Below are 15,286 nucleotides of genomic sequence, written 5' to 3'. Positions count from 1 at the left end.
CCCCCGCCCCCTCCACTGATGCCTGGATTCACCTTTTGGGAACCCTGCTGTTCTATTAGGCCATATTGTTCTTGGTGAGCTAACAGCATCTTCCAGGCAGCCTCAGCTTAGTTCTCAGCAGGGAAGGTTCTGCTTATCTTCAGTTATCACACTGCTAGTTGTTGGGCTCTGACAGCCAACAGCATGCTTCCCTTTGTCCCAAACTTCCTTCCCTACAGAGAATGAAGCATTCTTCCCAGGAGCAGGGAATTCCTGCCCAGATACTTAACCCAAACTTCTCCTACAGTCCTCTTCCCATTATTCTGTGATCTTTTCTATTACCAATTGTCCTACAAAGACCCTACAAACCCATCGGCAACCTTCTACAGGTCTCAACTCTAATTCTAACCTAGTTTCCACCCCTTTCCTGTAAGGTTCTGGGCCCCATAAAAAGAATCAGGTTTGAAACACACAGATGAGAATAACTCACAGACTTCTCTGTGGGAGTGGCAAACTCCTCAACACACTAAGAACTGGAGGCTGCCTTGCCGGGCCATGCAGAGGATCTTGAGACAGATGGCATGCCCGGGCTTCACATTCCATGGGCCACTCAATATGGTTTGAGTTCTAAGAATTACTCAGCTGGGTGTCTTGACTCAGGCCTAGAATACTAACGCAAGAGAGTGATGAGTTTGAGGCCAGCCTGAGCTACATAGTAAGACTCTATTTTTTTAAAAAAGGTATTTATTTAATAACACTAATCAGAAAGCAGGTAAATTCCATCAAACAAACAAACAGAAAATGTTATTTACATAGTAACTGTTCTCAAGAGACAGAGTGTGGGCCAAAAAATAAAACCTACACACACACTCTCTTACTCAGAGGAATTCTAAACAAATAGGGTAAAACATATATCTTCAATAGACAATATTCAGCTTCTTCAATTAGATTAAATGCTTGTAATACAATTACAGGTTCAAAAGGATGTTTCATGTTGCTGGTTTGGGTTTATTTGTTTTCAGACAGGGTCTGAATATGTAGTCTTGACTGACCTGGATCTCAGCGATCCACTTGCCTCAACTTCCCAAGTGCTGGGATTAATGACATGTACCACCATGGCAGCTTCAAAAGTATGAGTTTTTAGATGCCTCAACCAAAGACAATCTGGCAAAATGGTTTTGTGTGTGTGTGTGTGTGTGTGTGTGTGTGTGTGTGTGTGTACATAACTACATGTTTATACATAAACACACAGTAATCTCCAAAACTTAATACTCATGTCTTATCTAGGGTTACTATTGCTGTGAAGAGACACCATGACCATGGCAACTCTTATAGAGGGTAACATTTCATTGGGGCTGGTTTAGTTTCGGAGGCTTTGTTTATTGTCATCAAGGTGGCACATAAGCAGAGATTGTGCTGGAGAAGTAACTTAGAGTTCTATTTCTGGACCAGCAGACAACAGGAAGAGAGAATGAGCCATGGGCCTGACTTGAGCTTCTAAAACCTCAAAGCCTCAAACCTCAAAAATGGACACATTTTCTCCAAAGATGCCACACCCACTCCAACAAGGCCACATCCACTCCAATAAGGCCACATGTTCTACTCCTTTCAAATAATCATTCAGAAATACTCTTCATTTATTGTGTATGGAAACTGACCTCAAAGTACAAATCATTCATTGGCAGAGTGCTTCATATACTGACCATCTATTCTTAATGTGAGATATCTGAGTAAGACAGATTTAACTCTGTGTTCTTGAAAAACAAAAGGACAGACGCAACATGATAACAATCCCTGTTGAAAACATGAGCTCTGGTTTTTTTTTTTTTTAAAAAAAAGGTAATTTCTTTCTGAATCTATGGACTACACAAGAAGTTTCTATTTCTAATTCATTTACTTTTTTTATGTGTGAACTCTTAACAATGAAAGAGACAGTCAACCTGATTCAATACGGGTATAAAATATGAAAAGGAAGGGAAACGCTACCATGCTCACTTACCACCAAGGCAGCCATGTGCCCCACATCTTCCTATTCACTCTGGCCATCTAAAGACCACTCTGTCTTTCCACATCTAGTCACTGGTAGATCAGGTAGGAAATATTAGCTACTGCTTCTACTTCCTCATCGCCCCTAATTTCCTGCCTATCACTTGCTTCCCAACTACCTAAGAGCAGATTGTTCTACTGAGATGACTTCCTCCAGGTCAGGTACAATCAGGTCTTTTCTTGGTCTCCATGCTGCAGGGAGTCCACCTGCGTCATGTTCCCGTGTGATGCTCCTCAGGGTCCACTTCACCCTTTGGTGCTCTGGGCCCTGAAGGGCAGACCTTGCAGGCCATAAGGCAGTGGCTTGGTGGTCCCCTTACACTTGTCTTTGGCTTTACTTTAGAAAGTCAGGCCAGGCTATCCCACATGTTCTCCTTTTGGTCCCTCCTTCAGCCCCCGCAGCCCCTGGGACCATGCCATTCTTTGTCACATACCCCTCCTGGAACCCTGACCCCCTTCCTGGGAGGGTCTGGAGGTGTCTGTTCCTTCTCTTGAATCCAGAAGCCCCCCTGTATTGCCTTCATGGTTAGATTCTGGATTTTGTGCTACTCATCTAATTTTACCATCAAATATACTCCTTTTGGGCATTACCTTCATGGCTCTCCAGATTATTTCCTGTTTGTTGTTTGTTTGTTTGTTTTTGACAAATGCTACATTCTCATCGTTGAGTTTCTTGCTTCTTTGGAAGGCACAGGAAAAACACAGAAAAATGTGCTTCCACTATAATCCTACCCCCATGTATACATGACACTCAGTAAAGCATATTTCTTTGTTTTTTTTTTCCTAAAGAAATAAAATTGCAATTTTTAGAGGAAACATAGGTACCAGATTAGCTGTCTCAATTTTAAATAGAACAGCAGCAGCGCAGGAAGCAACTCTAAGCATCCACAGATGGGACTACTCGAGAAGGGACAGTCTCTGTACAGCACAAGAGACAACCGGCAGAGCTCACGAATGGCCAGTCTCATGAATGGCCAGGAGAAGACCTTTACTAATCACCCTCAAGCAAGGAAATGAAGACCTAGACTTCAAAAAGAACTGCAAAAATTAAATGCTAATGAAATCAAACTACCAAAACTACCAATCAACAAATAGGCAGATGAACTGAATAAACACTTATAAAAAGAAACAGAAATAGCTAATTACTATCTTAAAAGTGTTCAACATCTCCAGCCCTTGGAAGAATACAAATTGGAACTACTTTGACAAAGCACCTCATCCCAGTCCGAGTGGCTCTCATCAATGGGTCTGACTGGAGACTGAGAGGATGTGGAGAGAAAGAAGTTCTTATTCACCGTTGTTGGGGACTAAATACAGCCATTGTAGAAGTCAGCTTTGAGATTTCTCAAAAATTAAAAATAGAGCTACCATATGGTCCATTTATTTTACTTCTGGGCATTTATCCAGAGAACTCTATACACCACCACTGAGATATTTACACACCACATTTATTGATTCACCACAGCAAAGAACTGGAATCAACCTCGTTGTCCTCCAACACATGAATGGATAGTGAAAATTTGGTCTATGTGGTTGGACCGATAGCTCAGTACTTAGAGCCTTGTTGTTCTTGTGGAGGACAGTGATTCAATGCTCAGCGCCCACATGGAAGCTCACAACCACACATGACTCTAGTTTCAGGGCATCCCATGCCCTCTTCTGCCCCCCATTGGTACCAAGCCCTCACAGGGGGGCACAGACATACCTGTGAGCAAAAATTCATATACATAAAATAAAATCAATCTTAAAAAGATTTATAGTGCACACACACACATTCAGAGAGAGAGAGAGAGAGAGAGAGAGAGAGAGAGAAAGAGAGAGGCTATTTATCTCCAAAGAAATATAAAGCACAAAGTTTTCAGGAAAATGAACGGACTGAGAATGTATGATATTACACAAAGTCACACAATTTCAGAAAAAGAACCATGTTCTCCCTCATACACAGAATCTACCCAATAATACACGTGTGTACATAAACATATGTACATGTGGGTGTAAGCATAGCATGTTGGAAAGAAAAGGGGTTAAACATTAGGGAATGAAGAAAGGCTGAATGCAGGAATAAATGAGTGATGAAAGAAGATATAAAATTAATCATTTTTTCTAGGTCCAATGCTGTCACAGAATTTTCATTTTTGGTGATGGATAAGTGCATAAAAATTCATTGGATACATACTGAAAATGTAAAAACACAATATGAATCTCTATAGATTCCCTTTCAAGTGGCTATTTTAACTGTATTTTAACTGTTCACTGCGATGTGTAGCTTAGGAGTCTGGCTAATATTGGTGTGCTATTTCTTTCCCTCAAAACTGCGTGGCTGCGTTCGTGCCTACAACTCCAGCACTGTGGTGGTCAGAGACAGGAGGCTTGCTGGCTGCCAGCCTGGCTCCAGATTCAGTGAGAAACCTTGCCTCGAGAGAATAAGGTGGAGAGTGACAGAGCAGAACACGTGATCTTTTTTGGCCTCGACCTGGACACAGGCATACACCTACATGCACAATCACACACAAACAAAAATAATAAATAAAATGGTAAAAATAATCCTTTCAGAATTGTAAAAGTTACATGCACCTCAAAGAATACACAAAGTAGAAAGGCAAAAGAGTTGACACACCCAGTTCTCACATCTCTGGTCCATTCCCCACCCAGTTCTCACATCTTCTCTGGTCCATTCCCCACTGTCTTGCCCTTTGAATGTTAACAGCCTGGCCAATTCTTCTTTACACCTGTCTCTCTGACATTCAAGTGTGTGCAAAATACACATATTTATATATGGGAAGAAGACCCATTGGTTTTACAAGAAACAAGAGCATTCTGTATGTTATTTTGCAGTTTGTTAGAAATCTACATTAATACTTTAGTTTCATAGTATTACAGAGGAGAAATGTGTTGCAATTTATTTAAATGTGTCTTCGTTCATGAATGTTCAGGGTTTTTTTTCCCCTAGATGTTGTGAAAGTATAAAAAATTGCTATAGGGCCAGCAAGATGCTCAGCTGGTAAAGTGCTTGCCACGCAAGCCTGATGACCTAAAGCCAATCCCAGGAGCACACATACAGGTACAAGCAGAGAACTGTCACCACAAAGCAGTGCTCCTACGCCTATGCCTGCACATGACCTCCATCACATGCATGCACACAAGTAACACTCATAATAATGATAATAAAATGTTAAACTGCTGCAGCAAATACCTATGTGTATGTAATCATATAGGTACATACATTCATTTAAGCAAAGTTCTTAAAGGTAGGGTCACTAGGTCATATATATAATTATAATGATGAATCTTTATATCTTTTGTTGACTCAATTATACTCCTTTTTATATTCTAGATGCAATAAGGTATATGAACTTCCTGAAATCTCTCTACTCTCCTTGCAATTATGGGTAACTTTCTATGTATACCATATGTTCTGAAGCTAGCTAAATATGCATCTATATCTATTAATATTTGGAACTTTTAAAAAAATTCATCAAATTACATCAAACCTCAATATTTATATGCAAAAAATTATATCTACTCTACATATTATAGGCCCAAAGCCCTGACAGAGGATTAGATACAAGTGCCTCTCAATGCTAAAAGAACTGGCATTGATTACATCTTTTGTGAGCACAAGAATTAGTAAAATAATTTTTTAAATCAAGAAACTTGATGCTTGAGGCATGTACTTCTATTGTGCCTCACTAACTCCAAAGGACAAAAATCATAAGTTTGCTAAACAACAAAAGTAGACTAGATGTCTCCTCAGTGTGGTGAGCCAACTGTCATGTGATGCTTGTACCATTAAAGGGGCTCTTTCTAGTTAAAGATAAATGAAAACAGGAAACGAGAAAAAAATCTCAATGCTAAGCTCCCAAAACACTGTTACGAAGGTTCGCACGACTACACATCCCTCAAAGTTACTTTAAGGAAATACATTTCTCAGAGACTTGGTAACATGGAGTTACCTCTATTGTCAAAGTAAGGTCCCGTAAAAGCAGTATGGAGTGGTCACTAGATGGGTCCATGAGAAGAACAATCTTGATGCTTTTCATATTTAGTGTATGTTCTGTTTGATCATATTGTTAACATGCAAGAAACTGCTTATGTAGCTCATAGGATGAAGAGTTAGAAAACTTAAAGCCAATAGGAGATGGATCGATGGCTTTTCTGATACCTTTATGTTATGTCCTGCATGGTAGCTTTGACACTGGATTTAAATGCTTGGTCTTGTAAGATGTGGGTTTCACTTTGTACTCAGAATTTACTTGTCTGTAGCTCTAGAGGCTTCCAACTATTAACGGGTCTTTTGGTCAAAAATAAATGAAAACAGGAAACCTGAAAATAATGTGACCACTAAACCCCAAGGAGTTAATCTCTTACTTGAGTAATTAAAGAGTGTTTTCAATTATCTTACTCGAATCACTTCAGTGAAAACCCTTGTTGTGATTTCCACAGGAAATACATGTCTACAGACCATAAACCCCATCTAGTTAATAGCTAACTTGGGGGAAAGATGGGTGTTGGATTCGGATGAAGGACCACTGTAGGGTGATGGTAAATGAGTTACCGCTGAAGAGCTGGCTGCTACTGAGCCCTCTGCTGAGACGGAGAGGGAGGAAATGTGGAAAGCAAGACAGAAGCAGCCAGAAAGAAGATGGTCTCCAAACTCACCAGCAGCAGGAGTACCTAAAATATGGCAAGGACTCTGGCTATAGAAGGGGAAGTAAAAAGAAGAAAAGGGACAAAAAGATATACCATAGATCCAAGGTGCTAGCTAGAACTCACCCTTCATCCATGCTTCTCAAGACAGTGATGAGAAAACAAGTTTTGAGTGTCCTAGGACAAAGCCTAAGAGGTGGTAATTACTATGGAAACGAAGGTCTCGTCTCCTCTGACTCTCCTCCCACTTTTCAACTCCTTATATGACATTAGATGCATAGGAGGTCTCCATGGTAGGGAATCCCTGTGATTGTTATAATTGGCTCCTAAAAGTGCTACCTAAGATCCCAGTGGAAGACTGGGCCAAAGTAAAAAGAATGATCATGAACAACTGCATAGAGGAAGCCACATGGAAAATGGAACGATCCATTCAACATGTCCACAGTGGGTCCACAGTCAATTGCCAAAAGAAACTGAAAGTCCTCTTATGTGCTTACAGACAACTAAGCTTAATCCTTACTAGCTTATAAAAGGATGTGGCTTTTATAACATAAAAAAAAAAACTGTAACAAGCGACTAAGTAATCCTAAATTAAGGGACAATAGTCTTGTGAAATACCAAGTACATTCAATGCAGAGATTCTGGATGAGGAGTACATAGAACTCTTTCATTTGATGTAATTTCTAAGTCATAGTTTATTTTCCTGTTGCTGTGGTAAAACATCCTGACACAAGCAACTTAAGGGATAAAGGTTTGTTTTGGTTCAGAGCCCTTCATGATTGGGAAGCCAAAGCAGCAGGAACCTGAAGCAGTTGGTCATTCTGCATTCACAATCCAGAAGCAGGGAGCAATGAATGAATATAAGCTGAATCTCAGCTCACTTTTATACGGTCCAGTATTCCCTGCCAAGGGCATGGTCCCAACCCCAACCAAGATAGATCTTCCCACATTCAACTCAAACATACTCAAGATACTATCACAGGCTTGCCCTTAGGCCCACCTCGCAGGTGAATTTAGACTCTCTCAGGTTGATATCCACGCTATCCATAACACAGACTTTAGAGTTGAGGCAACAATTCCTCACTCTGCTCCCTTCTCAAACTCCACTGAGCTTGGTTGTCAACTGATTCCAAGTTGCCAGCATCTGTACTCAGAAAATATTGTCGTTATTTAGTTCTGTGCAATACATAATATGAATTTTACAATACTATGACTTTCATTTTGAGGCAGAAAGTGGCAAATTTGGCTGAACTAAGATCAACATATTACATGAAGAGGAGGGAAAAGCATTTACCACATTTTTAAAAACAGTCTCCCTGCATGAAGGATGTAGAGAAAATTTTAAAATGTCACAAGTTCAAGAAAAACAGAAAGCTTTTGGCAACTCTTATTTTCTAGATCAACATTTTTATCTCAAAATGTTACAAGACTTTCTATAAATAAAATTCCAGTACCTTCTAAGAGATCAAATATCATTTACAAGTTCTTTCCTAGCCTAAGACCCTGAGCATACGCTGCTGAAGAACTGATTGCCTGTACAGTGACATACGAAACCTGAATGCTTGGGCGCACTGGCTTGGAAAATGCCAAGGGTACGGCAGTTCCTGATGGAACACTCAAAATTATTTTCATGTAAACATGTACCAAGCATACAAGTCATGCATGAGAAATGGAATTGTTACTCTAGTCACAGTAGCAACCCATACACAAAACATACTTAACATTCAGCAGCTGCTTTGTGCTCATTTGGGTGGCTAAATAGAAAAGGAGATTGGAAGAAAAACCTGAACCAAGTTCCTTTTTCAAACAAACAAAAAAAAATATTGTGTTTTGTTCACAGAGCTAGCCTTTCTTGAACTCCCTCTGTAACCCAGGCTGGCCTTAAACAACTCTCTCTGTAGCCAAAGCTGGTCTTAAACTGATGATTCTACTACTTCAGCTGCCCAGCTTCTAGGTTTATAGATGGGGGACCAGCACACTATGCACCCAAGTATATTCAGATTCAGTTGAATGCTTCCTTTCTGGTAAAAAAAAAAAAAAAAAAAAAAAAAAAAAAAAAAAAGGTTTTTGTCACAAATCATGTCACTTACAAATATATTTGTAGAAAACAAGACAACCAAAACCTAAGTAGCTACCAACCTGTGAGTGAAAACAGTGTGGCTTTGTGATTCTGCTCAGAGACTGCCTGACAACGACATCCAGAGCATCACTAGTAGAATTTAGGTCAATGGGCCAATTACTCAGTGCTAACATCAAAGGCAGAGACAAGCTGCTGCTTCTCTGCCTTGTCCTTTTTGAGTCTCAGGTTTAAGCAACTGTGGAGGCAACTTTAGGTGCCACAAACAAACAAACAAACAAATAAATCTCCAAGCTCGTATAAAGCATTCTAGAAACAATTTCACTCTTAGTTCTCTGGGTCAACAGCATCTTTATCGTCACCACACCCTGTTCACAATTCTCGGCTTTCTTGTTACTGAATGACACAGCCCTAGGAATATCAGTCCACTGTGAATTAGCCAGTCTCTTAGCAGCAGAAGTGTATCAATAGTTGTTGAATCTCCCAAGAACAGATCTAAATAGCTTAAACAGAGACTAACCTGGTGGCAACGGGTGCTGAGGTGGAGCTGCGATCTTCTCTGGCCCCAAGCTTTTTTCGGAAGTTTCCTCAGATACCAGCCAAGTTTGGCTTGCTCTGAGGGAAGTCGGGCTGTCTCCTTTGGTCTCCGTGACCTTCGTAGATGATGATGGCTCCAAGGTGTCAGCAGAGGGGAACCCAGAGGAGCCGTTCTTTCTACTAGGGTACTCATTAAAAGCAGCTTCTCCCTCACTAGGCAGTGGAGGGAGCGGGAGGATCCTATGGTGCTGCTGTGGGCTGGGGCACCTTGGAGACAGAGGCGAGGGAACAGGTGACAGCCGTTTGTGTGCGCTGGACTGAGGCGATGAATTATTAAATACCATGCTGAGCGCTGTCGAACCCTGGGGGGTTGGCTTCTTCTCATCGCATTTGGGTTGTGGGGAATCAGGACCTACCGTATGGGGTAGATCTAGAAGCAAGAATTTATGGCCACTCTGCCGTAGCCCAGGCTTCCTTTGGCTTCGAGTTTCTGGGAAAGTGTGGGTGGCCCCTCTGTTGACAGAGAAGCCCAACCTTTTCCCCTCGGTGGCTTCGTCTAACTTCTCACTCTCTATCACCTTGCGGAGAACCTTGTTCACAGCGGCCTCGGTGCTGGCTGGTTCTTTAGTAGTGGAGACTCTTTCTGTGGCTGAGGACTGCAATGACTTGGTCCCTCTCTGCTCTTCCCCCAGCCTCCTGGAACTATGAGTCTCAGCCTCACCTCCTGGGAGGGTGAGGAAGTCAGCTTTTGGGATAAACTCAGTTTGGGTCTCTGGGCAGAAGGCAACCTTGCCCTTGCTGTCATGATGCACCCTAACTAGTCTTTTTCCTAGAGCAGATGGTTCCCGGATCTTGGCCACCACTTTGGAAACAGGTTTCTTGCTGCAAGTCCGCTCCAATGACTTTGACTTCCGAGTCCCGCTGCCCCACCTCTCTGCCCCTGGACGTTTCTCATGACTTTCAGACAGATTTGCTTGTGGGGGCTCCTGCTGGTGAGAACTCTTGAGCTGCCCTCCGACGTCAGCATATCCTACCTCGGTGGGGCTGCTGTCAGGGGACAGAGGTCCTTCAAGATCAGTGTCCTCTGAGGTCCTCCCAGGGTTTCCAAAGCCCAGGTCTGCATCTGGTGTCCTGAGGATGTTGGCAGGGCAGCTCTCTCTTCTCCGTATCGAAGAGGTAAGTGCTCCCTGAGGAACTAAATTTCCTCTTTCTTCTAGGAGCCGGAGATTAGGCCTAGCTCGAGGAGAAAGGGAGCTACTGGAACAGACCTGGTCCTTCCCCATCTGAAATGCTGACTCCTGGCAGCCACGCCCTTTCCTCCTGGTTCTCTTCTGCCGGAGCTCCTCCGGGCTCTCTCTCCTCCTGACAGACCTCCGGGGCTTTTTGCTCTCTTGGGTGCTCCTTCTAATGAGAGAGCTCACAGGGAGTTCTCTATGCCAGTTGCGAGGACTCTGGAAATAGTCGTCCTTGGTGGCAAGGCTTACTGACAGCTCCTGCAACTTCCCCTCCTGGCTCCCCATAGAAATGCCAAGGATGTTGTCTGACCTCAGCAGACTGTCCAGCAGCCTCTCCTTCTCGGCTGTGAGCTTGTATAGCTCTGTCAGGATGTTTTTTGTGGGAGTCTGTTTGAAAAATATGTCGCCTGGATGTTCGTTCGGCTGCTGGCTGAGGCTGGTGATGTCTGGCCCCTCCCTGACTTGGTAGCAGTTATGGAAAGCGTTATTGGATCTGTCTAGACTTACAGTGCCCTTGTATGAAAATCCTCGGACTTCCCCTTTTGGAAGATAGAAGCTGATATAGCAGAGTTCAGCGATGGGGTTATGCAGCTGGAGGGTGCAGTGAGTGCCTTCCATTATGCCTACCTAATTATTCATGCTGTGGAGATGCTGGTCCGCGGTCAGCTCCAGTCGGGAGGCATGTGATGGTGGCTAGGCCGGGCAGGCAGCTGACAGTCCTCTCTGGCAATGAGGCTGCCTGTTAGAGAAACATAGGAAGAAAGCTGCTGGTCTAACAGTGTGTACACATCACTGGCCGACATCAATCAGAGCATAACCACACTGGTCCTTCCTTTTGGCCGGGAGCCTGACTGTGGCTTCTTAGGCTCCTACCCACCTTGATCACAAGGTATTTCTATAGCTAAGAGATAGGAAAGGGCTTTCATTTTAGTCCCAGGACAAGTCCCCCTTCTTCATTTGGGATCCCACTGTACAGCCAAGAGCCAGTCTGTCTACTTCTTCAGACCACAGTTTCTATTCTTCTGTAAAACAGCTATTGAACCTTCCAGGAGTTCTGGGAGAATAGGACTTTGAGAACCTTAGAAATGATAGTTGTTTTAATGACTTGTGTTTGGAATATTATTCTAGAAGATGACAAGCTTTTGTTATCATAAACAACATTCTAAGATTCTCTTACTTTGAAGCACAGTATGGAGTAAAAGTAATCAGACCAGATATCTGAAGAGAGATGAAGCTTCAGGCCTGCTTGACTCTCTGCAATGATCTATCAAAAAGCTTTGTACAAAAATTAGGAAGTTTTACATTTCAACATTCAAAATTAAGGAAATCAGGAGGCTTACTCAAGTTTTGTCTTGTTTTGAGACTGGTCTTGCTATGTAGCCTTGACTGGCCTGGAATCTGCTATGTAGACTAGGCTGAATTCAAACTCGTGATGATCTTCCTGCTTCCTTGCTGAGATTAGAGGTGTGTGTCATCATGCTCAGCTTGATTTTGCTTTGAGGTGGTTTTCCTTTCTACCTGGTTACTATTTGAAGCTGTGTGAAAAGGAGAGACTAATACTGCTGGTCCTTAGGGATTTTTAGTGACTGATTATAGACATGGTTGGAAATGTCACCACTTCTTTATGAGATTTGAAGGCGTCCCAAAATGTCTTCATAACTAACACCCTCACATGCAAATCCAGAGCTTAGAACTCCATACTGCAACACTTCATTTCTTATTAAGTTAACATACCATCTAGTCTTTAAGATGCTCTCACTTAAAGGACAGTCCCTAGGAATAACCAAATGACCGTCATTTAACCACTGACACAGTTTGTAATTTACTTTCCCTCAGTGTTCTTTTTCTTTTTCCTTAACTTGTTTTAAACCAGAAAAAAAAGTTATGTAAGAGTACATTTTGAGTTCAGACAGGAGGAAGAATGTATAATACAAACTCCTTAAGGAAAACAGATGAAGCCAAGTGATGGAGTGGTGGGTGGGTGTGAGTGGGTGGGGTCACCTGGTCAAGACAGAAGTGTCAGGAAGATTCAGAGATTACATAATTTTAAATAAGAATATGCCTGCTTGTTTGAAAACCCTACTTCCTAAGAGACAGGATTCTTATAGATTGAGTACATAGTCATAGATAATGTTATTTTTTATATTTTTGGTTGTGAGCCTAGCCTTTAACGGCTGAGCTATCTCTCCAGCCCATAATGTTATTTCTTTTTTCTTTTTTTTTCTTTTTCTTTTTTGGTTTTTCGAGACAGGGTTTCTCTATGTAGCCCTGGCTGTCCTGGAACTCATTCTGTAGACCAGGCTGGCCTTGAACTCAGAAATCTGCCTGACTCTGCCTCCCAAGTGCCTGGCCAATACTGTTATTTCTTATTCATTTAATTGTAGGGCCATCAGGGGACAAGGAGAAGACCCACAGAAGAAATGAGAAGTCAACAGAGGCCTACCCTCTTCACAGCTGCATACGGTCTGCTCTCAGTCCACTCATCATATCTTTAAAATCTTTCTAAAGTGCTTGCTGTGGGTACATCCTAAGCGTCCATGTGTGTTCGGACATTTGATAATGACTGGCACAAAGGCTCTGAACATATCTGAGAACTCATTTGAGAGATAATCTTTTAGTTTGTGGTTTACAGCAGCAATAGAGAGTGGTGGGTGTGTGCTGTGCGTGATATTGAGCACTCAGCATCAAGAGTTCCATTTATGAATTCTCAGACACACAGAAGGGAGGGACCAGAAGCGCTGCTGTGAACTGTGGGGACGTAAGATTCCCTCCTCTGCCTTCAAGTATTCTCCTCCAGCTCGGCGTAGCTCACTGACTTGCCTGGACAATGAGAAGTGTCTAACGCAGGCAGAGAAGTGCACTGCAGACTTCTCAGAATTCTTTCCTGGTAGAAGTTCACAGTTCATGTCATGATTTCAAGTAAGACTATGACTGCCTAGTGCCTCCTCCCAATGAGGAGTTAGTTATGCTTACACATACTTATACTTTGAATTCATCTTCTCATTTAATCAGCATGGCACCATTTTACAGATGAAAAGAATGAAGGTCAGAGACATAAGGAAATTATCTATTAGGATTTCCCATAAGAAGCAAATTTAAAAGGCAGATCTGTTTTACTGGTTTGTGGGTAAATCTGCTCCCCCTGTACTGCTTCTACTGGTGAACAGAAGACCCTTTTGTCATGTCAATTTAATCTAACACAGTTTCTTCTCCCCTCCCCTGCCCTCACCCCTGTCAGGGATTGGGGGGGGGGAAGGGGCGGGGAGGGGGAGGCGCTGCGGGGGTTGGGGTAGGGGATCCTCCTCTTATAGAGCCTCGCTGCTTAAATTTCTCCCAGAAGGCCCTCCACGCTCACGAACACCGGCCACTAGCTAGGTTAAGCCAGAGTTTTCCCTCACCCTGGCTCAGGGCTCTTCTTTGTAAGCCAATGTGGGCCCCCTTTGTTTTCGACTTCCTGTGGTTCTTAGAGGCAATTGGACACCCACCCTGGAAGTTAGGGAACACTAGCTTTGGCCTCAGCTCATGTCGTTTTATATCTGGGCTGGAGTCCCCATCTTAGGCTGTGTTTTCTCACCCCTGAGAGGTCTATCAGGGCTTCCTATATGTGAAGTGTAGCCTAATGCCCTGTGTTTGAAGGCCAAACCACAAGAGCAGATGGTCAACAGCCACAGCATGGCAGAGCAGGCTCCTCCCTCTCCACCTAGGTGAAGAGCCCACCAAACGAGAAAAATAATGGATGAGCTCTTGCTGCTGAAAATTCGAGAAAAAAAACCCGCCTAAAACCCTTAACCCCCAAATTTCCAGGCTTCTTTGTTTAAATGCTTGTTTTTCTCCCTAGCAGGAACACCTGAAAAATATTCGTGCTTTTTAACCCAAAATGGTTATAAATTTCTCAATTTGTTTAAAATTTTGTTTAGGCTTCAAAAATCATATTTAATCTACCCCACAGGTCAAACCAGCCACTCTGAAAACCATCATTTAATCCTTAATTAACAAGTTTCCTTTTACAGACAAGCTGCCATTGCCTATTTCAGATACATAATTAACATGATAGTTTCTACCTAAAACTGGTAAATTCCCAACTCTGCCCTTTGCTTTCCTTAATACTTAAAGGATCCCTTCCAGGAATAAGTTCTTCAAACACCCTTGCCTTTTTCCTGGGACCCTGACAACAGACCACCAATGTGCTCCCAATCAAACTGTTACAGGCTTAACATATACATTTACCCACCCTATACAGACATCCCCCTGCTGGGGTTCTGCTCCCCTCTGATGATTATTCTACAGATTTATCTTTCCAAAAGGAAAAAAAGACAATGCTGCCACCGCAGGACAGAGACCGACTGGCCATCTCCTGGGACCTGCCTGCAGCTGTGAAGGTGTCTTTGTCCAGACACATCATCTGATGGAAGGCTTTTGAGACAAGCAGACAGTGAGACCCACAGATGACAGACAGTCTTGAGACCCTCCGGCAACAGATGAACTCTCTTACCAGAGCCTAATGGCTATTGAACGTAGGGAAACTTACACACTAGTGAGGAAAATGTTATGTCTATATAGATAAATCAAACGTTGTTTAAAACCAATGTTAATACCCTCACACAAACTCTGTACAAAACCACCCTCAATTTCAGTCCACTGAACAGTTAATTAGTCCAATAATCCCTTGTCTTCCTAGCCCCTACCCCTTGGTACCCCTCTGGCTTATGTTTTATTCTATTTTAATACTTACACCCGACTCCATCCAAAAGTTTTACTACAAATA

General features: G+C 42.6%; 1 protein-coding gene across 12 annotated transcripts in view; it reads right to left on the bottom strand.

Moving 5' to 3' along the window:
• The window catches only part of Fmn1 (formin 1), a 370,679-nt gene that overhangs the window by 323,066 nt on the left and 32,327 nt on the right, over positions 1 to 15,286 (bottom strand). For 9 of the 12 annotated variants that reach the window (XR_004118764.1, XR_004118765.1, XR_004118766.1 and 6 more), the window contains one exon: positions 9,270 to 11,260. The exons of 2 other annotated variants lie outside the window; for them this stretch is intronic. Coding sequence is in view for 7 of the 10 variants with exons in the window: in XM_031371363.1 (XP_031227223.1) it covers positions 9,270 to 11,139 (1,870 nt within the window). In the remaining 3 variants the exon portion in view is untranslated. Of the gene's footprint in view, positions 1 to 7,701; positions 7,817 to 9,269; positions 11,261 to 15,286 lie in introns of those variants that run through there. One more of the 12 variants, XM_031371375.1, reaches the window with a different exon arrangement.

This window comes from Mastomys coucha, unplaced genomic scaffold, assembly GCF_008632895.1.
Source record: "Mastomys coucha isolate ucsf_1 unplaced genomic scaffold, UCSF_Mcou_1 pScaffold15, whole genome shotgun sequence".
In the NCBI taxonomy this organism is placed as follows: domain Eukaryota; kingdom Metazoa; phylum Chordata; class Mammalia; order Rodentia; family Muridae; genus Mastomys; species Mastomys coucha.
The sequence above is the reverse complement of the archived record's forward strand: the minus strand, read 5'-3'. Positions and strand labels throughout refer to the sequence as shown.